Source organism: Peromyscus leucopus, chromosome 8b (genome assembly GCF_004664715.2).
Source record: "Peromyscus leucopus breed LL Stock chromosome 8b, UCI_PerLeu_2.1, whole genome shotgun sequence".
Classification (NCBI taxonomy): Eukaryota; Metazoa; Chordata; class Mammalia; order Rodentia; family Cricetidae; genus Peromyscus; species Peromyscus leucopus.
The window spans coordinates 83,799,764-83,826,912 of record NC_051086.1 but is presented as its reverse complement, the minus strand read 5'-3'; the positions used below and the strand labels follow the sequence as shown (position 1 = coordinate 83,826,912).

The following is a 27,149-nucleotide window of genomic DNA, read 5'->3' as shown; positions in this document are numbered from 1 at the left end:
TACACATGGAAGTTAGAGGAGAACTTTGTGTAACTGGGTCTCTTTCCACCTTTGTGTGGGTTCTGGGACTCAAACTCAGGCATGCCCCTACCTTGATGGCAGCAATCATATTTTCTGCTCAGCTGTCCCTTTGGTCATTTTCAGATATTCTTATGGCTTGAAGCTTGTGAAGGAAAGAAATTCTAATATAGTTTATGGTTGAATATTAGTTATTTGAACTAAATATATGGATGTCCTCCCAACTTACCTTTGGGAAATAGGTTCTGAGAAACTGTAGGTTTATTCATCCTTATGTATGCTCTTTGTTCTGTACTCCCATGCTGATGACAAAGTTCAATGAATTGTTTATTTCTAGGCTTTTCTCTTTAATATAATTTTCAGAGTGTTTTCAAATGCAGTAATTATAGCTGCCAAACCAAGAATGGTAGAGTGTTTATGCTTACTCATCAGTTTCTGTTTCCTCTGTCTGAAGCTGTTGCTTAGGCCATAGGTATTAAATCATGTATGGAAAACTGTGGCCTAATGTATAATATTAGAAAACAGTGTTTTATAGGATATTTCATAGTAGAGAAGAGCCTTTTGGTAACATCTATTAAAAGAAGTTCCCTTTTCTAGACTTAAAATGTATATTGATGTGTTTGGGTGTTTGGTCTACATGCATCTTTGTATAACAAGTGTGTGACCTGCTGTACATGGATGCCAGAGGAGGGCAGATGATCCCGTGGAACTGAATTAAAGGTGATTGTGAGCTGCCATGTGGGTTCTGGGAATTGTCCTTGGAACAGCATCCAGTGCTCTTAATTACTGAGCCATTTCTCCAGCCCTAGAAACTTACAGCGTTTTGCCTGAATTAACAACAGTTATTTTTAAATTAATAGCTTGTGGGTTCTGTGGTTTCTAATATGGTTTCAAATTAATTGAAACTTCAAGCAATTGGAAGTTTTGTTATTTTATATATTCTAAGGTTTCATTTTGAATGTAACAAAATTTGCTAACCTAAAGACAATGCTTCTTTAAGAATGTACATTTCATTTCCTCTTTTCTTAACACTTGGGAAAAGGAAAGGAAAAGAAATGATTAAAATACATGTGGTTAGAATCTCACTTGAAAATAGTATTTGTTTTTAAGGAAATATATGGCCTTTATGTGACATTTTACTTATCATTTAATGTAAGTGAAATAAAATATGAGAAGTACAAATGGTTATTCATTTGTTACATGAATGTTTTTCTTCTGTTGAGTGAATCAAAATTAATATTAACTATCATCTCATTTATAATGGTGGGCAATGCTAGCTTTGGGTATTCTCTGTCCTCTGAGTTCTCCATAGTTTAACAGTTACTATTTTGGTGTCTCAGTAGAGAACAGTGCACTGAAAAGCTTCGAACGAGGTCCCATTCCATGAGTCCAACTTATCGAGAAGACAGACAACATATTACTTCAAAGATCTGCGTAAGATCAGATTTTTACTTCTATTGGTTCTATGTTTTTAAAAGGATCCCACAGTTTGTTTCATATTGTTAAAGTTCCAATTAGTATTTAAAGTCTGAAGTTAAAAAATGAAGTGTTAAAGTTCTGGTGGATGTTATTGATGTCCAAAAGAGCATTGTGATTCTGCTTGCTCACTGATGCTGAACTATACTGGCCAGCCTATCATTTCTCCTGAGCACCAGAAAGTGATGCTGAAACATCCCATTTTTAATTCCTTTTCTCCTTTACTCAGTTCAGTAATTAGATTCCCAGTGATCATAAAATTAAGAAGTGAATTATGTATAGTGACGAAATAAATGCTTTTTAAACTAAAGATAAACTGTTTATATATTCAGATACAAATGCCTCTCAAATTAGTGTGCTTATCATAGACTGATTTGAATAAACTGTGTAAAGGGAGAAAATGTTCTTATGTGTAGTCATTATTACCTAATGCTGGCTGTCTTGGGTTATGTGACTTTGAGTTACAAGGAAAATCATAAGTTCACAAAAAGGTACATAAAAGGTAGGGGCCACCAGTGGAAGTCATCTCAAATTGTTAAAGGTAGAAAGAATAGAAACTCCTTGTTTAATTGAACAGAGACTAGAGAAATCAGTAGAATGTCAGACAGTGCTTGTTTTCATTGCTGTGTTTCAGTGTAAATGTCATGGGTAGATCCGCCCAGTGTTTAGCAGCCAGGTGCTCCCAAAGCGGAAGCATGTCCTGGCAATAGAGCCTAGCTCAGAAGAAAGTGTCAGGTCTGTAAAAACAGTTGTTACTCTATTTGGCTGCACCTAGAGCTGTCAGATCATTGGTCATTTCTCTGCATAGCTCCTAGGCTGTCTTTAGTTGATTAGTTTTAATGTGGTTGATTAATGTGTAATACTATGAAGTATACAGGAGGAAAGTAGAATCACATAATTGCATTTTCATGATGCGAGTCTCGAGTTTATTTCTCTTTTTATACAGTGTATTAGTGAGAATTAATTTAAGAACAAAGAGTTTCTTGGCCATCAACACAAACTTCTCTGTTAACTAATTTTAAGGAGAGTAAATAATTCATCTTTTTAAGTTCCCCCCTGCTTTCAAGCTACTGTGGTACACCACAATTAAAACTCTTTGTGGAAGAAGCTTAAAGAGAAGAGTCTGGATTAATTTTTGAAAAATTCTTTTGATTTTTTTTGAAATCTGGTTACTTTGTGAATATATTGTTAAAGGCATCTCATTGCCTTAAGCATCTGTACTAAACAGTCATTAGTTAGAGACTAGTTTAGTTGTCCTCTGTGGGCAAGACCACATCACCAAGTAAGTACACAAACACTCGTTACTTTGAATGACTTATATTTTGTCTTGTTTTCTTTTCTTGCTCTTATTCTCCTCTCCCCCATTTTTCCTTCCTCCTTTCTCCTTTGTTTCTTCCATTGTTCCCTCTTTAATTTATTTTTTCTCCTTTCTTCTAACCTTGTTTAATTTTGTATTTCAGGAAATTCATTCAAAAAAGTCTCCAATTTCTTTGGATGAGAGTGACATTGATGCTCGCCTGAATAGTTGGAATCTTGGGGTAAAACCAGTATTTTTTTATATGCATATCAATGTGGCAGAGTCATACTGTGTATAGAAAATATCTTAACTAATTTAACTCTATTCAGTGAACATCGGTTATTAAACATTTATTACTGTTTTGGCCCTGAAAGAATTTTAAGTAAAGAGAATATTCCAAAGAAATGTAAAATGTCCTTGGCCAACTTTCTTGTTGATGAAATAAGTCAGGCACATAAAATAGCTAAATAGTAATTGAAGATGATATATCACCAAAATACCAAACTAAATTATATACAAAGTAGAGTAGGGTTGCATGTCACTTAGCATCCTACATTCCATATCATCGGTGATTTCCTCGCTGTGTGTACATGAACCTAGATTGTGTAGGTTAACCACTGAGTGTCACCCTCATGACCTTATCAAGAGGTGTAGTAAAGCAAGATGTATGAGGGCACTGATGGCTTAATAGGACAACTTAAAAAAAAAGTCTTTGTTTTCTTTCTTTCCTTCCTTTTTTTGTAAAGAGGTGAATGAAAGGTATGGTGCCTGTGATATCACTTCACTGATGAGAATTTTTCAGTGCTATAATATGGAAGCATCATTTTACAAGTGCTTTATTGTTCATGATGTTGTTATGTGGCTTGTGAATGTGCTGTGGTAGAGGGGAAAGAAGAGAATAAGAACATGAAGAAAGTCATTCAGATTAAAAAAAAAAAAGAAAAACTCAAGGAAGTTTCATGAATGAATTGCCATGATGGACAGAGATTTTCATGTACAAATGTCACCATGGACATAGGTTTCTTTCCCAGGTTCTTGGTTTAGTAGATAAAGAATTTAAGAATTGTCCCAGAAGGGAATTTGAGGATGATTAATTGGAGTCCAACAGGGAAAAGGAGCCCTGAATGATAGGCAAGGCAAGCTGGAGATCTTGGCAGCTACCGTGGGTGGGTAAGGAGTAGGGCTAGCTTTGCCTAGAAGTTAGGAAGGGGACAGGTCTGCAGTGAGAGTCTGTGAGCAGCTGCCTTGTAGGGCCATGTCATTTATAGAGAGCCACTTATTCCAGGGGATGTCTGCATACTGGTGTTTATGTGCTCAGACGGTACCTGTGAAACAGATGGTGTCAGAGGACTCCTTGGCATTCCTTTTCTGCCTGATGGCCCTTCTCACAAAGGGTGGAAGTGTTTGCAGAGGTGGGCAGGAGGAATTTAAGGCAACAATAAATGTGAAAAAGCTTTGTTGGTGTAAGTGAACCAAACTGGTTGTATGGGATTGTTCCTAGTTATTATTACCTAGGGATTGGGTAGTTAGTGTTGATAGGCTGGACTGTATTAGGTGTGAAGTTGAGACTTGACTTTTCATTTTCTCTTTGAGACAGTCTCATTATGTAGCTTTGGCTGGCCTAGAACTCACTGTGTAGCTGAGGCTCGTCTCAAACTCTTGGGTAATCTTTCTGCCTCTGCATGGCAAGTGTTGAGATAAAGGTGTGCCCTGTCATGCTGGCTGAGAAGCTTCCTTTTGGATTTCAGGTTATAACGAGGCCTGGAGGTTTTCGTTCTCCTTTCATATTCTATTTTTCATATACACTGTTCATTTGCTTTGAGGACATTAAAAAGGATTTCAAATGATTTTCATTATGCTTTTGCCACTTAAGAATTTATATCCCAGCACTGTAAGAATAAAAAGAATTTAAAATTTTAAAGATATGAAAATCAGAGGAATGAAGTTGTCACAAAATGTTAGCACAGAGATTAACATTGTTATACAGGTGAGGCCCTGAAATCTCTCTGAAAATCTAAAATCTAAATATTCTCCAAATGGAATCTTTGAGTATCACTGGCACTCAAAATATTTAAGAATTTAGAACATTTTGAATTTTTGATTTTTGGATTAGATGTACTCTGTTGATAAAGTTTATGAAAATATTCCAAATTTGAAACACTTCTGATTCTGTACACACCACATAAGAGATATTCGACCTGACTAATTTTTCTTTTCTTCTATATGACTTTATAACATTCAAAATTTAAATAAAATTGGATAAATTCTATGTGACTTACAGCTTTGAATTTTATTTAAATTTATAAGCATTAATTTTTCTTTTGTATATGGAGTCTAAAATTGAAGTATTCCGCTTTTACTGGAAAGCCAAGTTGCTCTCAGTTTGTTGCTAATATGAGTTCTTGACCAGAATTGTTGTATTTGTATTTTGTTACTTAGGTTGCACTAAAATTTAGGTATCATTCAGAAGATTTGTAGCAGTTTCAGCCAGCTAACAAATTGTCCATTTCTCACTCATCCTAGTCTTTAACAAAATGCTTTAGGCAAATTTTGTTAATGACATTATGAAGGCTATACTAGATGTGAGTAGACACAAAGAAAGCAGACTAATTACCTATTATGTGTTGAGATTGCAGCATGTGTTAGTGTGGCTGTTGCTAAATGGGAAGGGCAGGAAGGAAAAGCTGTGGAATAGTAAAGGATGTTCAGTGACTGACCTCAGTAAAGGACAGAGAAATGGAAATATTGACTTGGCCACTTAATTGACTATCGGGTAGATGATCTTATTTTAAAACTTAATTTTGTTTTAGACTGGCCAAATTTGAAGAGATGGTAAGATTAATTATAGAATTAAAGGCTTGAGCTCATGAAATTCAAAGGCTGCAGGCACCTTTTGGACTTACTGTAGTGGAGCTGGTGCCAAGAGGCAAGAGCAGCTCTACTTTCTGGGACTCCAGAGAATAATGGGGCGGATGGAGATGGAGAGAGGGTGTCAGTTAGAAGGGTGGAAACAAGATGTGAAATGAAGGCAACGTGGCTCTCCTATTAATTTTGGGAACAGGCTAGTTACAGAGAAAGGATAAGTGGAATTGTCGGGCAGGAATACAGTAAGCCCGAAGGAGAACATGTCATGTTTGAAGGTGCAGGGGATGTTGCTGTTGGAGGGAAGTCTTGTTGCCAGCATGGGAGAGCACAGGAAACTTCACAGAAGGACAGATGGCCTCTGCTAGAGAGCAACATCAAAGAAGGAAATGAAACCCTGGTGCTTTTCTTTTCAACTCGCCTATGCCCTGAGCCTTTTGGAGCTTTGCATGCACATTTCTTAGTACCTTCCTTTCTTCGTGATTATTTAACTGTCCAGAAAATTAAATCTTTCACATAAGAAATTTTTTAAATATCAAAAATATTTTAATGTAATGCTTTAAAACTAGTCCTGCTTGAGAATTTGTTTTACCGTTTTGCTATTCAACAGATTTACAAATCCTATAACATAGAAAAGCTTTACATTCTTATAGACTTATACTGCATCTGCATTAACCAGGCTAACCTGTATCTCTTGGTCAGAGTGGAATAAACTCTAACGTTAGTAAAACGCTTGGGGTTTGTTTTCATTTCATCATTCAGTTTCATCTGTGGGTGTCTGGATATCTTTGTTTCTTTGTTCTCTGAAGGAGCAGCTTGCAGCTAGAGTTGATCTGTGCTGTGAGGTAAGGCTACGTTCTTGACATGGCCACCATTGTCAGTACCTTCTTCCTTCTGATGCTGGACTTTTTCTAGAATTTGGATTTTCTAGAATTTGTTAAATACATTTTTTTTCTCAAAATATGCTCTCTTTTTTCAGGAATGTGTTAATTTTTTCTAGTATATACTTGAAGTTGAGATTTTTTTTTAAAAGTAGTAATGAAAGTTTTATCTCTCATTTAAAAAATATTTCACCTTTCAGCCATTAGTTTTTTGCAGTGGCTGCTTAGTTCTTCCTTGACTGTTATCTGAGTATAATGCTTGTATAACCTCATCATAAGTTCTTGACATTCTCTCTTCTGCCTGGTCAGTGTATTGGTGATGCTCTCCATGGAGTTCTGTTTGATTTTTTATTGACCTTTTCATTTCTAAGTTTACCTTTCAGAGTTCGTATTTCCTTTCTGATTTCTTGTCCATGCTATTAAATTTCTGCCCTGATCTTTAACTTACTTCTGTACTTCATCATCTGTTTATTTGAATCCTCATTGAGGTTGTTCATTCTTCAAATTAGCTTTGAGTTCTTAAGCATTCCATCCATTCCAACATCTTTGGATCCAGTTATTAAAAATCCGTGAACTTCTAGGGGAATCAGGCTCCTCATTTTTTCATCTGACTTACACTTCTGAGTTTCTGCTTGTACATCTGTGGGATGGATAGGTCTTCTAGTTTTAATTAAAGGTCTTATTAATGAGCATCCTTTTAGTTCCCAGTACCACTCAGAGAGGAGAAAACAAACTGCCATCATAGCAACAGCATCCAAATAAAGCAGATATAGAATTACAAATAAAGTCAGATAAAGCAAGCTGCTTCATCATTACAGGTGGTTATGAGCTACACCGTGGCTGCTAGGAATTGAACCCAGGTCCTCTGGAAGAGCAGCTACTGCTCTTAATTGCTGAACCAACTCTAGCTCCAATAAATATTTTCTTACGTGTTTCTAGAATGTGTTTATGAATTTTCTTTTATAAGTTGAGTAACTGTAACAACCAATGGCAATTACTATCATAAACAAATTAGGAGGTACTCTCATCCCTTTTCCTGTTTTCTATGGATAGAAGTACATGGGACCATTACAATGCTGACAGAATGAAAAGATTCCACTACATGAAGGTCTTGAATTGCAGCACCAAAATCATGGTCATTACTGTTTGTTTAAAAGAAAAATAACTCTTTGTAGGAAGGTCAATTTTACCTTAAAATGTATTAGTTACTCTTACATTGTGATTGAACTGATAATATTTGAGACCATTCATTCAGATTGTCTTTCTCCTGTTTCCTCTCATTTCTTTCAGACTTTCTCTTCTTTGTCCTTTGTGTACCTTCCCTCCAGTAATCTCACTGAAGGGATTGAGAAAGTGCCTGGCATTGGTTCATAGAGCACCTTGAGCTGTGATAGTGTTCACCACAGGCCACATCAGTTCAGCTACTTCATACAATTTTATCTGGGCAATCTAGTACTTTTCCATTTATGTTAGAAACTCATTTTCATCTTATGTCTTAATCTTAGGGAGAAACCAAGTTGAACATGTTGGTATATTGGACTTCTCTTTTTTTTCCTGTCATATTTCTTACATGAATAAAAATATCAGATTTTGTGAGTAGGACAAGTCATCTTAATGAGAATTCTAGGGGCATTTATGCAAAAAATTTAACATTTTGGGAAGATTAATTTCCCTGAAAGTTTAAAACTGTCTGGAAATATGTGCTCACAATATTAAGATCATTTCTATGTGGAAAAATATGAGTGATTGTTTTCCTAACATTTTATGTTTTCTAATTTTTATATTAAATAGTTTTTACTCATAAAAGCAAACACAGCCATAAAAATATTTATAGCACTTTCCCAAGCCTGCATTTGGGAAGTGAAACTATATTCAGAGTTTTATTTGAGAAACTAACATTAATTTCTTTTAAAAGTGAGTATTAACTTCCGTTTCATTCCACAATGAAATAATAACCTCTTGCAGCCTAACTCCTGTAACTGATAACTCTAGACAGAGTATGGAGGTAGCCGCCTGGGGATGCTGAAAAGTAAACAAAGCAGGCCAATGGGAGAGGAGCACAGGCATGGCTGATGCAGCAGGCTGTTTCCTTAGTGCCTGTCTGCATATTTGCTTTTCTTTAACTCCCAGCTTTGACTCCAGGGTAGGCAAAATCGGGGAATTGTGGAGTAGGCTTAGATGGTTAAAATCCACAGAAAATCCCATCTTTTTAGCTAGAGGTCTAGGAAATAGACCAGTGGGAATGCTGCCTTCCTTCCTCCCTCCCTCCTCCTCCCTTCTTCACTCCCTCCTTCCTTCCTTTCTTTTCCTTGCCTTATCCCTAGTCCAGCCTAAAACCCTGTTGTGGTGCAGTGGCAATGAATGGGGCCTGTCTGTCAGTACAAAGCCAGGGAACAGTACCTCTGTTGCACAAAGAAGACTGCCATGCAGGTTACATATATTTCCCTTGTATTTTCCCTCATCACTTGGCTCCAGAGTGCTCAATCAGTGGGGCTGTATGATATTCTAAGTGACACAGACTTTGAGGGAGCTCAGCATTTTGGCCTATGGAACTGAAAAGGAAATGTTCAGTGCTAATGTGTGGGGTGATCTTCGAAAATGGGGAGGTGTGTGTGTGTGTGTGTGTGTGTGTGTGTGTGTGTGTGTGTGTGTATGTGTGTGTGTGTATGTGTATAAAACAACACACATGTTGACCTTTTGCCATGGTGCCTTTATTAGGAATACATTCAGAAATATCATAGTACAATTTTAGAGAATTGAATTATGACTTAAACTGTTGCTGTAACCCTGGATGGTACATCTGTGATAGCTTTGTAGGGACCTGGACAATAGAAGTGGGCTTAGAACTGTTTTCTGTGGAAGGGGTAATAGAACTAGTAGTGGCTCTAAAACCTGCTAGTTGTCCACCGAGAAACAAACCATCCTTGTCCCTATTTTTGAGTCTTACAACCTGACTATAATGGTTGTAATTATAACTCCTCAGATAGAGAAATCAAATTCGAGACCAATAATAGAAATGGTGTGGGCTAGAGCCACTCAGTAGCTAGAGCTATTGACCAGTATCCATATAGCTCTTGATTAGAAACTGAGAGAAGAGAGAGGACTCCAATCTTCTTAGTCACACCTACTAGCTAAAGTAGGTCTCCATGGAAAATTAACAGCATGGAATGCTTATGACATAAAAGAAGGTAGAGGAGTCTTATTCCTTGAATTAGCAGCATTACAAACTGTAGAGACTTGCTCTCTTGCTAAGCAGCACAATTAATAAGAAATATTAACAATATCTGGAAATCATCCTAAGGGCACAGAGCAAATGATTACACGCTTATTCAAGAAAACCAATTATAGCTTGTTAAGAACAGCAAAACTCTATGGCACTTAGGCCATGACTTACTATCGTTCTCTCCTGTCACTCTAGCTCAGCATTATAGAAGTCACATCCTTACTGGGTGTGACCAAGAAGATAGTAATTCTCTCTCTTCCCTTCCCTCAATTTCCATTCTGGAGATATTGTATGTCTTAGGGAACGGTAAGCTGCTAGCATTTTGTAGCCATTTGAAGTCTTAGTTAAAAGGGTAAGCTTCTGGTGAATGTAGCTGAGTGATGGGGTGTGGACGCCTTTCTTCACTCAGTCCCCATTTGTAGAACATAGCCTTCCATTCATAGTGCAGACTGCATATCAAGGGTGGCAAGCCAAGAAGACCAGAGGTACTGTAGCTACATGGTGCCCATAATGGCCCAGAGATCTAGTCCAGGGCCCAGGCAGTCCAGAACAGTGAGGTCAGTTTGCACCAAGGACTCAGTGTGTTGGAAACTGTGTAGAGAAGATCAAGCCTAACCAGGCCCAAGGAAACAATGGAGATTTTGATGGTAAACTGAACTAATATCCAGTTTAGCAGAAATACAAGGAATGGAAATATCTAAACAGAGACAGCCCTGTTAAAACCAATAGCATCCAAAGCTGATTATGTGTATGACCAGTATTGTACCCATTGAAGAGTGACACCAAGTCTTTATACTGTGAATGAAACAAACTACACAAAAATAGTTCGACTAAGCTATGAAATTATTAAATAAATATGAAATAGTTAAACAAATAAGCAACAGCAATTGCTTCTGGACAGAGGGGTCAGAATCTGTAGTTGCTATGTTGTAAAATGTATAGTTTTCAAGAAGACATACAAGCCATACACACAAAGAATTACCAGTGAGTGACCTGGACATTGGGAAAAAGTCAGGCAGCAGAAATCACTCAGGGATCCAGAGGCCAGATTTAATCGCTTTCAAAGCAGCCATTATAAATATATTCAAAGAAAAGGGGCAAACCATACGTAAAGAAGTAAAGAATGCAGTTATCACCATCAAATGGGAATAGACTCTCAGTAAAAAATAAAATAAATATATATGAACTACATGGAATTTAATCTGTAAAACAGAAAGAAATGATTAAAGAAAAAATAAACCTTGTTTCAGAGAATATGGGATGCCTTTAAATATATCAGTATAACATAGGCATAATGGAGGTACTAGAATGAGAAGAGAGGGGGAAAGGATCAGAAATATATTTGAAAACATAATGCCTGAAAAATTTCAAATTTGCTGAAAAAAACCCTGATCTATGCATTCATAAAACCCAGTGACCTTCAAGTAAGGCTAAACACAAAGATTATGTATAGACACCTTGTAGTAGAAATATTGGAAGTAAAAATGATGAAATCAGCAAGAAAGGAAAGAACAAAGTACTAAGTCATCAAACTGTCTAAAGAAACCAGAGCAAAGAGGACAAGTTAACCCAAAGCAAGTAGATGAAAGAAGGTAGTAAAGATTAAAATAGAAACAGAAGAAGCTGAACCCAGAGAAGCATTAGAAAAAATAAATGAAACTAGCAGCTGGATCTTCAAATGACAAATAAACTTAACAAGCATTTATCCAGACTGATTAAAAACTAAAAAAAAAAAAAAAAAAAAAAAAAGCTTGCTAATATTAGGACTGAAAGAGGAGATAGACTACAGAACCTACAGATGTTCAAAGTCAAATAAGGAATTACTGCAGATACCTCCGAGGCCATAAGTTTGACTGTAGATAAAAGGGACAGAGTCCTTCAGCAAACTGAACTCACTAAAAAGAGAAATCTGAATAGTTCTATAGCTATTAAATGCCATGAAATTGTAGTTAAAAATATTCCACCAAGGAAACTCCAGTCATAGATGATTTATCTGATGCATCCAATGAAGCACTTAAGGGAGAAGTAATAACCATCACAGCCTTTCAACAAGCTAGAAGTATCATTTCCAAATCACATTGTGTGGCCAGTGTTAGTATCAAAACCAGAAAACACAGAAGTAATCTGTAGAGCTCACATTTGATGAGGAATTTTATTCAGAATGAATGAAAAATTCTTGCTAAGGAAGCCTAATGAAAAGAAAGGCAAAGGATGCTATAAAGAAATACAACTAGATGTCTGTTAAAGGGTTTTAGCGAACAGTTGACGGTGCTAAGTGCTGGTGAGGATGAGGAGCAACTGGAACATACTTCTTCTTCTTCCTCTTTTTTTTTTTTTTTTTTTTCGAGACAGGGTTTCTCTGCATAGCTTTGCGCCTTTCCTGGAGCTCACTTGGTAGCCCAGGCTGGCCTTGAACTCACAGAGATCCGCCTGGCTCTGCCTCCCAAGTGCTGGGATTAAAGGCGTACGCCACCACCGCCCGGCGCTGGAACACACTTCTTTCTACTGGGAGTGCAAAATATTAATTTCCAAAGTTGGACAACTTTCAAAGGAAGTAAAACATTTACCGTATAACCCAGGAATCTCACACTGAGGGTTGATTTAAGTAAGATGAATGTGTCTACTCAAACCAAACATTCATACAAGTATTTGTAATAGCCCCCCTTTATTTTATAATTGACTAAAATGCAAAGGACTCTAAGTACTTCTAAGTGTAGAATACATGAAAAGATGGTATGTGCATACATACAATGGAGTTTGCCTCAGTAATACCAAGAACTGTTATCAGGCCATACAAAAAAGTGGATGATTTTCAGGAATACTATGCAGAATGAAAGATGCTAGACTCAAGTTTTCAGAAACTGAAAAGATGCTAATTTTAATTGGATTTATATAGCAGAAACAAAAAATTCTTACTAGGCTAGAGGCCAGAATAGTACTTTGTAGATTTTAAAGATATACAAACTTTTTAAATTACTCTTTGGATTTTAAATTACTGATTATTCCTGTGCTGGTTGTTTTTGTTTTTGTCAATTTGACACAAGCAAGAGTCATTGAAGAAGAAGGAATCTTAACTGAGAGCATGTCTTCATCGATTGGCTGATTAATGATTGATGCGGGAGGGCTTAGCCCTCTGGGAGCAGTGCCATCCCTGGGCAGGTAGTTCTGGGTAGTATAAGAAAGCAGGCTGTATCTTTGTGGATTTCTGGGGACCTCTCTAGCACTTTGCTTCTTCCTATTCCCATGGGGTCTTCATTTATCATGGTCTCTTTTTCCTTGTTCTCCCTCTCTGTTCTTAGTCCAGCTGGGATCTCCCACTCCCCTGAGCTCACTTTCCCTCGACCCTTGCCCTTCATTTCCCCTCCTCACATCCAGTTTGCTTATGTAGATCTCATCCATTTCTCTGTCGTTGGGCAATCCCTGTGTCTTTCTTAGGGTCCTCTTTAATAGGCAGCCTCCTTGGCGTTGTGAGTAGCAGTCTAGTCATTCTTTGTTTTACATCTGGTATTCACCTATGAGTGAGTACATACCATGTTTGCAGACTACTGGCAATGGTCCATAGAAAGCCCAAATTGACCTACTCTGGTGATCAGATGGCCAAACACCCTAACTGTAGTGGTAGAACTCTCATCCAATGACTGATGGAAGTGGATGCAGAGATCCACGGCCAGGCCCCAGGTGGAGCTCCAGGAGTTCAATTGGCGAGAAAGATGAGGGATTGTGTGAGCGAGAATTGTTGAGACCATGATTAGAAAAAGCACAGGGACAAATAGCCAAACTAGTGGAAACACATGAACTATGAACCAATAGCTGAGGAGCCCCCAACTGGATCAGGCCTTCTGGATAAGTGAGACAGTTGATTAGCTTGATCTGTTTGGGAGGCAGTGGGGCCGGGACCTGTCCTTAGTGCATGAGCTGGCTGTTTGGAGCCTGGGGCCTGTGCTGGGACACTTTGCTCAGTCTGGGTGAAGGGAGGAGGGCACTGGACCTGCCTGGACTGAATCTACCATGCTGAGCTGAATCCCCAGGGGAGTCCTTGCCCTGGAGGAGATGGCAATGGGGGGTGGGCTGGGGGGAGGGTGAGGGGGCGGGAAGAGGGAGGACAGGGGAATCCGTGGCTGATATGTAAAATTAAATTAAAGTATAAAATAAAAAATAAAAAAGAAAGCAGGCTGAGTAAACCATGGAGAATAAGCCAGTAAAGCAACACTCCTCCATGGCCTCTGCATCAGTTCCTGCCTCTAGGTTCCTGTTGCTCAAATTCCTAAATGGTCTTTTTATAAAAAACCCAGAGCCAGATATTGGGTAAATGCTGAAAGATCAGAGAGACAGAGGAACAAGCCACAGCCACTTCTCACCTCGCCAACTCCACAAATCCTCTGACTGAATGCCCCTGAGTCCTCAGTAGAAAAGGCCTCCAGCCAAAAGGGCTTCAGCCAACAAGGCTCTCAGTCGAAAAGCTTTAGTTCCTGTCTCCTCACAACTTAGAGACCTTTTTCCACTCCACTTCCTTCCTGGTGCTGGGATGAAAGGTGTGTGTGCTTCCCAAATACTGGCAGCAAAGGCATGAGATGTCAAGTGCTGGGATTAAAGGTGTGTGCCACCACTGCCTGGCTCTGTTTCTCTCCTAAACTGAATCAATCTCATGTAATCCAGGGTGGCTTTCAACTCACTGAGCTCCATCTGGATCTCTGCCTTCTGAGTGCTAGGATTAAAGGTGTGTGCCACCACTGTCTGGCTTCTCTGTTTAATCTAGTAGCTTGTTCTGTTCTCGGATCTTCGGGCAAATTTTATTAGGGTACACAGTGTATGACCACACTGCCCCAACTTTTTTCCTGATGGACTACAACTAATCAGGATAAAGAGGCCCTTTCCTCCTTAATCTGCTTTTCATCATGGTGTTTATCACAGCAATCGAAGGCAGACTAAGACAGTACCATTGAATGGATTTGCTAAAACTCAAAGAACTATAGAGTGAATCTCATTCACAAGATTTAACTAAATAGCTCCTGAAGTTTATAATGAATAGTCAGCCATGGGGTATTCTCTTGTCTTTTTATTCATTATTTGAAGAAAAATAAAATAAATCATTTGTGTTCCTGAACTATGCATGTACTTTTCATATTTTTACTTCCCATACCTGAAAAACCTGGAAGCCTTTCAGGACAACTAATTTTTGTATGTTCATATAGAATTTTTTCTTTTAAAAATCATCATTCACTTTGAGTTATCTTTTGAAAGAAGTCAAGAAATAGCCAGGCATGTAAAGCAACCTGTACTCCCGGCATTTGCAAAGCATAGGCAGGAGGATTGCTATGAGTTTGAGGCTAGCCCAGGCTGTAGAATAACCCTGTCTTCGTAAAAAACAAAACAAAACAACAAAAATCAAGAGCTGTTAAGATGACTTCCTGGTTAGAGGCACTTGTCAAGCTTCAGGTCCTGAGTTCTATCCCCAGAACCCTCATCACAGAAGGAGAGAACCAACTCTCAATAGTTGTCCTCTGACTTCCACACCCACAATGTGGTGTGTACATCCCCACATACACAGAAGTCAATAAGTAAAGTTAAAAACACCAAAAACAGAAACTAGGTTTGAGATTGGAGAAATTACTATAGCTGATAGTTCATCTTAAAAAGGAGATGACAGTTTCTAAAAATGAGAAGAAATATGGTTATAGAACAGAGGCCAAGGAAAAGTAGTTTTGTTTGTGAGTTTATTTTTGTATGGCCATGGGGTATTTATAAAGTGGATCTGATTAGGAAATAAAAATATTTTCAATAAATAATTATTTCAATAAGATTAAAAATTACCACCAAGAGAATAGTTTCGTTTTCACATTTCTACCTGAAAATCAAAATCAAGATAGCTCTATAAAAGTAATAATTAAAACCAAAGGTAAACATTAGTGAGTAATAGTGAACAGTCATAAAAGTTCTGTTTTTAAGTGTTTTTAAGCTATGTTTAAAGTGGTGCTGAGAATCAAAGATCCGCTAATAATCTGTTACTTAACCTCAAGAAAAAAAAAAAACAAATCAAAACAACAACAAAAAAACCTAACCAGGTAAAACCAAAACCAAAACTGAACCTTAGGTCATCAGAACCAATAGATGAACGTGCTTTCTTGACACACCATGGTATAATTTGTTTCACGGGCAGCATATGACAGTGTTTCCTGCTTGTGTTCTGTTCATTTGGACTTTTTTTTCCTTTTCCTTGTGGCACTGGATGGTGTATTTGTGTGTATATATGTTGCTTAGGCCTGTTAAATGATTGCTGAAATATCTTGGGTAAACTAGTGAATGAGTCTTCACATGTAGAATTATTTCTGTGGAAAAATAATGTTGTTTGTGTGTTTGTGTGTGTGTGTGTGTGTGTGTGTGTGTGTGTGTGTGTGTGTGTGTGTATGTGTGTGTGCACATGCACGGGCATGTGCACCAATACTTAGGGAAGGCCATGGATAACTTGTGGGAGTTGGTTCTCTCCTTCTATCGTGTAGGGCCCAGGGACTGAAGTCAGGCCATCAGAGACATCTTCACCTACTGAGCCATCTCACTGGCCCTGACATGGATTTCTAAGCTATAGATAAGATATACTCTCGAAGCACAGTTGACTAGATGTTGAAAGATGAATCCCCTGCCCAGCTCCCTTCATCCTGTGAAGAGTTTTCCTATATTATAATTTTAAAAAGTTATTTTAGTTGGTGTTCCTGGTAATATATCATTTGACAATGTCTTTCGCTCTAAAGTTTGTATATCTGATAAAGTACTTTTTAATTTTTCTGGAAACAAAACTTCTCTAACTGACTATTAGTCCATCAGAAGGTATTTTCTTGTGGAAGTTGAGCCAAAACCAGAATAATTTCAAAACATAAACCAACAAAAAAAACAATTTGTAATCTAGTGTGCCTACTAAAAAACTAAATAAAATATGACATCAAAAGTCAGTTTTCATTAGAGAGCATTCATATATCTGTAGTAATGCTTAGCTTAGATTATTATATGTTTTATTATTGCTATTCTGTTTGCTTTTGAAACAAATGTGCAGATGCCTGATGGACTTGTGCTGTTGGAATCTAGTTATTTGGGGCTTTGCCTTCTATGTATTTTCATCTCCATCAGTGTTTCACATGACTGTGCTGTAGCTTCCACGCTAGACATTCTTTTTTTGTGGCATTTGTTCTTGATGTATTTTGAGAGAAGGAGGTTTTCTGAAAAAACATGAAAGAAGTCAGCCTTAAGACTGTTTACACATTGCTCCATCCAAGTCCATGCTGCCTGCGGATTGCAAAGTGGGAGTAGTCAACTTCAAAGCACATCTGGCTGTTGTTACAAAATCAGAAAATAGATTGCTTATTTTCCCTAAATAGACTCAAGAACATGCTTTTCTTTGAATATTTCCCAAACTCAGTGTATTATAAATGAATAAGAACAATGGAATATTGTTACCATTTTTGCTGTTTTTTGTTGTTTTTATGAATTAGAATAGACATTTTTCTTTATTCATAAATTTGAAAAATAATTCATAATAATAGAAACCCTTCACTTCTTTATTTAATGCTTTTAAAGATGAAGGGGGTGGACTAAGACTTACTTCTGTATAGCTGAAATGCTGTATTGTAATTAACTAGACCAATATTTTGTGTCCTGCTTATAAATGGAGAGCTGAGCAAAATAAGTCACAGATGGTTTCCTTGGCCTTTGGTTTTAAATCTAAACTTAATTAGAGCTTAAGCATCTTTGAGACTTGTTTTTACTCTTCCTGTTTCTTCTTATATTCAGCCTCGTGAGTCAGAGTTGAGTGTGTTCATTGGTGTATGTGTCTTTGAAGAACTCCCTCTCTGTGTTCCCCAGATGAAGAATGCTAACTTCCTTTTCACAATGTACTTTCAGACAGCAGATATTTGTTGAATGTACTTTGTTACTTCCTAGAGCTTGCTGCCTGTATTTAAAGAGCTGCGTGTGTACAGTTTGGCACCTCCTTTTCAGGCACAGTGCTTTAACCTTACTTAGTAAATGCACTGTTGTGATTCATGTATCTTCTAGTAATGCTTTGCATCCTGAACATTGAAGTCAGACTTTCATGCAGCTAGTCTATAGTGTTGTCAAACATATGGTCGTGGTGACTTTGTACTTTGTGCTAATTTGGTTGAGGCTTGGGATCTTTATTTGGCTACTTTTATGTGGATCTTGAAATTGCTATTCACTTTCTCTTCATTGGGATGTAGGCACTGCTGGTAGGTGTTTTTATTTGGTTCCATTGTTGGTCTATGTGCAGGACCAGGAAAGAAATTTAAATTCAGATGGTTTCTAGTACCTTTATGGGATCTAGTCTCTGGGTGAAGAAAACCATGTGCATATTTTCCTGTTCTAGGGACTAAAATGCACGTAATTCCTCAGATCCTGTCTGGTGTTTTGCTAGACTCCTTTGCTATTTTAAATTCTGTTTTTTAAGTTTAGCCCCTCTGTTTTCTTTAATTGATTCTTTATCTTTGCCTTTTGTGTCAAATTGAGTGTAATATCTTCACAATTAAATACAATTTAGCTTTTTGAAAACTGGCTAGAATTTTGGAAGATAGAATAAAATATATGTGAAAAAGCTTGTCTCTTAATCTTAATTTAAGATTAAGTTATGTGTAATCCAGGGTAAGAACCACTTTCTTCTTTGGAGTCATAATGTTCTTGTTCGTTTTGTGGTTATTGGTGTAGTAGGTTGTGAGCTTATGACATGAAGAAATTAGACTCTTCTGATAATGACTTTTAATTTTTATTTTATTTGTAAATGAAGTAGTTGGTATAGAAATCATAAAGAATTTATCATAAAGCAATTCAAGAAATGCTTGATTGAAAGGCATTAAATGTGTGTTAGATGCCAGACCTACAAAACTGAGACGACACTATCCTTGTACTTAGTCTGCCCAAAGATGTGTGTGGAAACATAGTGCTGAGCACTCAAGGTATTAGGTAAGGGCCATGAATGTGAAGCCAGGATGCTTAGGAGCTGCTGAGGGGTGGGACCAAATGTAGTTCCCTCTTTCCCTCCTCTTCCCTAAGAATATTGTGGGCACTGGATTGGGGGTTTGGAATAGACTGGTGAATGTGGCAATCACTGTCTTTGTTTTGGGGACCCACTTTATTTTATTTTATTTTTTTTTGGAAAAAATGGGTGCTAGGTCATAAAAAGAGGCAAGCATCCAGGGTGGCACTAGCCTGCTTGGGTTTAATTGTCCTGAGGACCTCATTCTGACTCAGTGAGTCTTGAAGAAGGGGGAAGAATGATTGCAGCTTTGAGCAGGTAGTGCTTGCAAGGTAAAACAAGTTGTCTGGTGGCCCTGGAATGTGGAGTAAGTTGGGGAATAGTGAAGCTGAAAAGATAGCTTTAGGGAGAATCTCAAAGGAATTTCATGTCCTCATTTATGCTGTGAGTTACAGTTAGAGTCGTATCTCTAGTATGTCTAGGGGTGTAGTGACTAAATGGAGATTTAAAGAATGAATACATGTAGACTTAGAGGGTTTGGGAGGCATAACCAGGCAGGTGGGCACAAGTTCTGGTAACATAGTCATTCAGATTGGGGAAATGTGAAATGTGAAGTGAAGAGCCTTCGATGAGAGTGGGCACTGAGTAGAGGGCCACGAAGGTGTATTTAGACACAGAAAGGAAGGTCACTGAAATGTCTGTGTGGTACTATAGAGAATGAACTACATGTTAAGATATAAGACACTTTCACACAGAAAATGTATTTTATTCAAACAACTCCAGGATTAATGTCTTTATTTGTAATATTTCAGATAGAAAATCCTCGGTACCTGAGACAGAAGCCTCTTCCAGTTTCTCTGGTAAGTAATGATTTAACTGGACTTTTTCTAGGGACAGGTATCTTTAAATAAAATGAAGTTTTTAAAATATAAAGTAATGTAGATCCACATTAGGAAGGGTAATAGTAATTTTAGTCCTGTTGCTTAGAAGTGAATGAGTCACTTTTTTTCTCCAAAGCTAACCTTATTTTGAAATGAGTTTCTGAGACTTGATTAGTTTACTTTTAAAGAGTTGATAAACTAGTCCCGGGCAGTTTTAAATAATTCTTTCTGCTCCTACAGATAACTCCAAAGGTCAGCCTGAGAAAGTCTAGCAGTCTTCATGATGATCATTTTCTTTCTCGAATGCATGAGAAAGAGGTAAGAAGGAGTTATTTCTCATGTGCCTAGTACTTAACACAGTTGATATTGTATAATAATATCAAGTTGTTATTGTGTAATAGGAGCTTTCAGACTGTACATATATGTGGCACACAGGAGAAAGAGGTTAGTTATTTGGGTTCAAAACCGAATCATAATGCAGACCAGGCTGGGCCCTACCATTGAAGAGTTTAATGTGTGTCTCCAATCTTGTATGCTCAGCTCCACTGCTAGGGAGGGTTGTGATGCAGGATTCTTTTCTGACTTAAAGTTCTGATGCTCAGGAGATAGAGGCAATGGCAGTTTTTAGAATGAGTGTGTTTGACCTCAGTGAATCCATGCACCCTCTTTATCTGCTTACTTGTATTTTATCTGCTTAATTTCACCACTCTAATTGTTTATTATTATTTATTCACTTATTTTACAACCTGACTGCTGTGTCCCCTCCTTCCTATACTCCCAGCTCTCCCCACCTCCCCTCTTCCCTTACCCCATCCACTCCTCCTCCTCTATTAAGAGGAAGGCAGGCCTCCCATGTATAGAACCAAACATGGCATATCGAGTTGAAGATTGGACGAGGCAACTCAGCATGAGGAAAAGGGTCCCAAAAGCCAGCAAAAGAGTCAGAAACAGCCCCTGCTTCCACTGTTAGGAGTCTCACAAGAAGACCAAGCTACACAACTGTAACACATATGCAGAGTGCCTAGGTCGGTCCCTTGCAGGTTCCCTGGTTGTCGGTTCAGTCTCTGTAAGCCCAGGTTAGTTGATTCTGTGTGTTTTTATGTGGTTTCCTTGACCCCTCTGGCTTCTACAATCCTTCCTTCCCCTCTTCTGCAGGATTGCCCAAGGTCTGCCTAATGTTTGTCTATGGGTTTGCATCTCTTTCCATCAGTTGCTGGATGAAGCCTCTCTGATGACAATTGGGCTAGGCACCAATCGATGAGTATAGCAGAACGTCATTAGGAATCATTTCACTGATTTTTTTTCCAGTCATGTTTGGTTCTGTCCTAAGCCTCTGGGCTATCTGGCCTCCAGGTCCTAGCCCTCCAGGCAGTGTCAGGAGTGGGCTTTCTCTTGTGGCATGGGTCTCAAGCTGGACCAAACATTGATTGACCACTCCCACAATTTCTGTGCCATCTTTATCCCAGCATGTCTTGTAGGAAGGATAAATTGTAGGTTGAAGGTTATGTGGCTTGGTTGGTGTCTCAGTCCCTCCACTGGAAGTCCTGCCTAGTTACAGGAGATGGCTAGTTCAGGCTCTTTATCCCTCATTGCTAGGAGTCTTAGCTAGGGTCACCCTCACAGATTCCCGAGAATTTCCATTGCTCTAGGTTTCTAGTTTGTCCTAGAGATGCCTCCCAATTCCAGTTGTCTCTCCTAGTACTCTCTACCTCCATCTCCCCATACCTGATTCCTCCTATTCCTGTCTCTCCCAACCCTCTACTTTACCCACGATGTTGATTCTATTTCTCCTTCCCAGGGAGATTCATATGTTTCCCCTCCTGGAGCCCTCCTTGTTACTTAGCCTCTCTGGGGGCTGTGGATTATCATTTACTCTACAGCCAATATTAACTTATGAGTGACTATATACTATGTTTGTCTTTCTGGGCCTGGGTTACCTCATTCAGGATAATTTTTTTTCTAGTTCCGTCCATTTGCCTGAATTTCTTGATGTCATTATTTTTAATATCTAAGTAATACTTCATTGTGTAAATGTACCACAATTTCTTTATCCAGTCTTTGGTTGAGGGACATCTAGGCTGTTTCTAGTTTCTGGAGGATTGTAAATAAAGCTGCTATGCACATAGCTGAGCAAGTGTCCTTGTGGTATGATGGAACATCCTTTGGGTGTATTCCCAAGAGTGGTATAGCTGGGTCTTGCAGTAGATCAATTCCTAATTTTCTGAGATGCCACTGTATTGATTTTCAAAGTCGCTGCACAAGTTTGCACTCGCTCGAGCAATGAAGGAGTGTTCCCCTTGCTCCACATCCTATCCAGCATGAACTGTCACTTGTTTTCTAGTCTTAGCCATTCTGACAGGTTTAAGATAGAATCTGAGTTGTTTTGATTTACATTTCCCTCATGGCAGAGGATGTTGAACATTTCTTTACGTGCTTCTTGGCCGTTTGAGATTTCTCTGTTGAGAATTCTGTTTAGATCTGTACCCCATTTTTTTATTGGATTATTTGTTTTGTTGATGCCTAGTTTCTCAAGTTCTTTATATATTTTGGAAATTAGCCCTCTGTCTGATGTAGGGTTGGTGAAGATATTTCCCCATTCTGTAGGCTGCTGATTTGTTGTATTGATGGTGTCCTTTGCCTTACAGAAGCTTTTCAGTTTCATGAGGTTCGAATATTAATCATCAATCTTATTGCCTGTGCTATTTGTGTTCTGTTCAGGAAGTTGTCTCCTATACCAATGTGTTCAAGGCTATTCCCCACTTTCTCTTTTATCAGGTTCAGTGTATCTGGTTTTATGTTGAGGTCTTTGATCCACTTGGACTTGAGTTTTGTGCAGGGTGATAGATATGAATCTATTTGCATTCTTCTACATACTGACATAAAGTTATATCAGTACCATTTGTTGGAGATGCTTTCATTTTTCTATTATATAATTTGGGCTTCTTTGTCAAACATCAGGTGTCCATAGGTGTATAGGTTTATGTCTGGGTCTTCAATTCAATTCCATTAATCCACTTGTCTATTTTTATGTCAATACCATGCATTTTTTATTACTATTGTTCTGTAATAGAGCTTGAAATCAGAGATGGTGATAACTCCAGAAGTTCTTTTATTGTACAGTTGTTCTTTTATTGATTGTTTTAGCTATCTGGATCTCATGAAGTTGAATATTGTTCTTTTAAGGTCTGTAAAGAACTGTGTTCAAATTTTGATTGAGATTGCATTGAATCTTAGATTGCTTTTGGTAAGATGGCCATTTTTACTATGTTAATTCTACTGATCCCTGAACATGGGCAATCTTGCCATCTTCTGATATCTTCTTCAATTTCTTTCTTCAAAGATTTGAAATTCTTGCAATACATGTCTTTCACTTGTTGATTAGAGTAGTTTTTATATTATTTGTGGCTATTGTGAAGGCTGTTGTTTCCCTAATTTCTTTCTTAGCCCATTTATTGTTTGTGTATATGAGGGCTACTGTTTTTTTTTGTTTTGTTTTGTTTTGTTTTGTTTTTAGTTTATTTTGTATCCTGCCACTTGACTAAAGGTGTTTATCAGCTGTAGGAGGTCCCTGGTAGAATTTTTGGGGTCACATGTATACTATCATATCACCTGCAAATAGTGAGACTTTGACTTCATTTCCAATTTATATCCCCTTGATCTCCTTTTGTTGTCTTATTGCTCTAGCTAAAACTTTAAGTATTATATTGAATAGATATGGAGAGAGTGGATAACCTTGTCTTGTCCTTGATTTTAGTCCTTGATGTTGGCTCTTGGCTTTCTATATATTGCCTTTATTATGTTTAGGTATGTTCCTTGTATCCCTGATCTTCTCTAAGACTTTTATCATGAAGGGGTGTTGGATTTTGTTAAAGGTTTTTTTCAGCATCAAATGAAATGATCGTGTATTTTTTCTTTCAGTTTGTTTATATGGTGGATTACCTTGACTGTTTTTTGTATGTTGAACCATCCCTGCATGTCTGGGATGAGGCCTACTTGATTATGGTGGATGATCTTTTTTGATATCTTTGTGGATTTGGTTTGCAAGTATTTAAGTGTTTTTCATCAATATTTATGAGGGATATTGGTCTGTAAAATTCTCTTTCTTTGTTGAGTCTTTCTGTGGTTTGGTATTGGGGTGACTGTGGCCTTATAAAATGAATTTGGCAATGTGCCTTCTGTTTCTACTTTGTGGAATAATTTGAGGAGTCTTAGTATTAGCTCTTCTTTGAAAGTTTAGTAGAATTCTGTGCTAAAACTGTCTGGCCCTGGCCTTTTTTTGATTGGGAGACTTTTAATGACTGCTTCTATTTCCTTAGAGGTTATAGGTGCATTTAAATTATTTATCTAATCTTGATTTAACTTTGGTAAGTGGAATATATCAAAAAATTTGTCCATTTCTTTTGGATTTTCCAATTTTGAAGTATAAACTAATGATTTTTGGATTTCCTTAGTGCCTATTGTCATGTCCCCCTTTGTTTCTGATTTTCTTGGTTTGGATGTTCTCTCTCTGCTTTTTAGTTTGGATAAAGGTTTGTCTATCTTGTTGATTTTTCTCAAAGAACCATCTCTTTATTTCATTGATTCTTTGTATTGTTCTCTTTGTTTCTATTTTATTGATTATAGTCCTGAGTGTGATTATTTCCTGCTGTATGCCTGTGTTTGTTCTAGAGCTTCCATGTGTGCTTTTAACTTATGAGATCTATTAGTGTTGAGTTATCAGTATTGAGTTACTGAATGCCTGTTAGTTATAAGTAATGCTGTTAGTATAAGATCTATCTAATTTCCTTATGAAGGCACTTAGTGCTATGAACTTTCTTCTTAGCACCACTTTCATTATGTTCCATAAATTTTGGTATGTTGTGCATTCATTTTCATTAAATTCTAGGAAACCTTTAATTTCTTTCTTTATTTCTTCCTTGGCCCAGTGATCATTCAGTCGAGAGTTGTTCAATTTCCATGACTTTGTTGGCTTTTTTGTTGTTTCTATTGTTGTTGAAATCCAGCTTTAATCCTGGTGGTCTAATAAGATACAGGGAGTTATTTCAATTTTTTTATGTTTCTTGAGACTTGCTTTGTGACTGAGTATGTGGTCAATTTTGGAGAAGGTTCTGTGAGGTGCTGAGAAGAATGTATATTCTTTTGTGTTTGGGTAGAATGTTCTGTAGATATGTTAGGTCCATTTGAGTCTTAATATCTGTTACTTCCAGTATTTCTCTGTTTAGTTTCTGTCTGGGTGATCTGTCCACTGGTGAGAGTGGGTTGTTGAAGTTTCTCACTATTAATATGTGGGATTTCATGTGTGATTTAAGCTTTAGTAATGTTTGTTTTACAAATGTGGGTGTCCTTGCATTTGGACATGAATTGAAATGTCATCTTCGTGGATTTTTCTCTTGGTGAGTGTGAAGTGTCCTTCCCCTATCACTTTTGATTAATTTTGGCTGGAAGTGTAATTTGTTAGATATTAGAATCACTGCACAAGCTTGCTTCTTGCATCCATTTGCTTGGAAAATCTTTTTCCAACCCTTTACTCTTAGGTAACGTCTGTCTTTGATGTTTAGGTGTGTTTCTTGTATGCTTCAGAAGGATGGATCCTGTTTTTGCATCCATTCTGTTAGTCTGTATCTTTTCACTGGGGAATTGATATTGAGGGATGTTACTAACCAATGATTGTTAATTTCTTTTATTTTGTTGTTGTTGTTGGTGGTAGTGTGTGTGTGTGTGTGTGTGTGTGTGTGTGTGTGTGTGTGTCTGAGACAGAGAGACAGAGACAGAGAGAGACAGATTCCCTTCTTTTGATTTTGCTGGTGTGAGATTATTTATTTCCTGTGATTTCATTGGTGAAGTTAACCTCCTTAGGATGTAGTTTTCCTTCTAGCATCTTCTGTAGTGATGGATTTGCAGATAGAATAGATACTGTTTAAATTTGACTTTGTTGTAGAATATCTTGTTTTCTCCATCTATTGTGATTGAAAGTTTTGCTGGGTATAGTATCTGGACTGGCATCTGTGGTCTCTTAGAGTCTGCAAGACATCTGTCTAGTTCCTTCTGGCTTTTAATGTCTCTTTTGAGAAGAAATTAGTTATAATTCTAATAGATCTGCCTTTATATGTTACTTGGCCTTTTTTCTCTTGCAGCTTTTAATATTCTTTGTTTTGTACATTTAGTGCTTTTATTATTATGTGGCAGAGGGACTTCCTTTTCTGGTCCAATCTATTTGGTGTTCTGTAAGCTTCTTGTACCTTTTTAGGCATCTCCTTCTTTAGGTTAAGAAAGTTTTTTTTCTATGATTTTGTTGAAGGTATTTTCTGGGCCTTTGAGCTGGGAATCTTCTCCTTCTATTCTTATTTTTCTTAGGTTTGTTTGGTCTTTTCCTAGTGTCCCTGATTTCCTGGATGTTGTGTCAGGAACTTTTTAGATTTTCCATTGTTATCAATTTTATCTATCCTTACATTCTACTCCCGAGCTTCTCTCTTCCATCTCTTGCAGTCTTTTGGTGACACTTGTATTTGTAGTTTGTGTTTGCTTGGCCGTATTTTCCATCTCCAGGATTCCATCAGTTTGTGTTTTCTGTGTTGCTTCTAGTTCCATTTTCAGTTCTTGAATAGTTTTTTTTTTTTTTGGTTTTTTGAGACAGGGTTTCTCTGTGTAGCTTTGCGCCTTTCCTGGGACTCACTTGGTAGCTCAGGCTGGCCTTGAACTCACAGAGATCCGCCTGCCTCTGCCTCCCAAGTGCTGGGATTAAAGGCGTACGCCACCACCGCCTGGCTCTTGAATAGTTTTATTCATTTCCTTTGTCTCTGTGTGTTTTCCTGGATTCTTTAAGGGCTTTGTTAATTTCCTCAAGTGCCTCTGTCATCTTCACAAGGTTGGACTTAAGGTCATTTCCTTGTGCTTCTGATGTGCTGAAATATCCAAGACTTGCAATAGGAGGATAGCTGGGCTCTGGTGGTGGCATAATGCCCTCCCTGGGTGTTGTTGATTGTGTTCTTACATTGGCCTCTAGTCATCTGGGCTTGGGGTTATTATCAGTTTAAGTGCTGATTTCTGAGTCTATCTTTGCGGGATGGATGCTTTTTAGATGTTTTCACCCCTTGCTTTCTGTTTCTTCTCTGGTCTTCTGGCCTGAGTGACCTGTGGTTCTGGTGACCAGTGAGTCTTCAGGTCTGGTAGTGTTGATGTTTTGGTGGCCTGCTTGGCTTCTGAGGTTTTGGGTGCTCACTTTGCTTCTGAGTTTCTGTTATCTAGTGTGGCCTCTGAGGTTCTGGATACTGGTGTGGTCTCTGAGTTCAGGTACCTGGGGTATTTAATACCAATGTGGCCTCCAGTAGACTGGGTGTCTTCTGCCTGAGTTTATGGAGCCCAGATGAGGAGGTGCTGTTGGGGACTGCTGGGCAGGGCTTAAGGGGTTTTATCAGGTGATGGGTGGTATCTTACCTGGGGTTCCTAGTATGTCATGGCCTCTGGCAGAGTGGGAATCTGTTTATTATTCTTATATCATTACAAGTTATATCCATCTACAAAATTGATCACTGTAGCT

General features: G+C 37.9%; 1 protein-coding gene across 1 annotated transcript in view; it reads left to right on the top strand.

The window, feature by feature from the left end:
• The window catches only part of Cep112 (centrosomal protein 112), a 493,364-nt gene that overhangs the window by 37,860 nt on the left and 428,355 nt on the right, over window positions 1–27,149 (top strand). Inside the window, exons 5-8 of the mRNA XM_037201522.1 lie at window positions 1,359–1,452; window positions 2,955–3,032; window positions 19,544–19,591; window positions 19,853–19,930. Of these exons, the coding sequence (XP_037057417.1) occupies window positions 1,359–1,452; window positions 2,955–3,032; window positions 19,544–19,591; window positions 19,853–19,930 (298 nt within the window). The remainder of the gene's footprint in view (window positions 1–1,358; window positions 1,453–2,954; window positions 3,033–19,543; window positions 19,592–19,852; window positions 19,931–27,149) is intronic.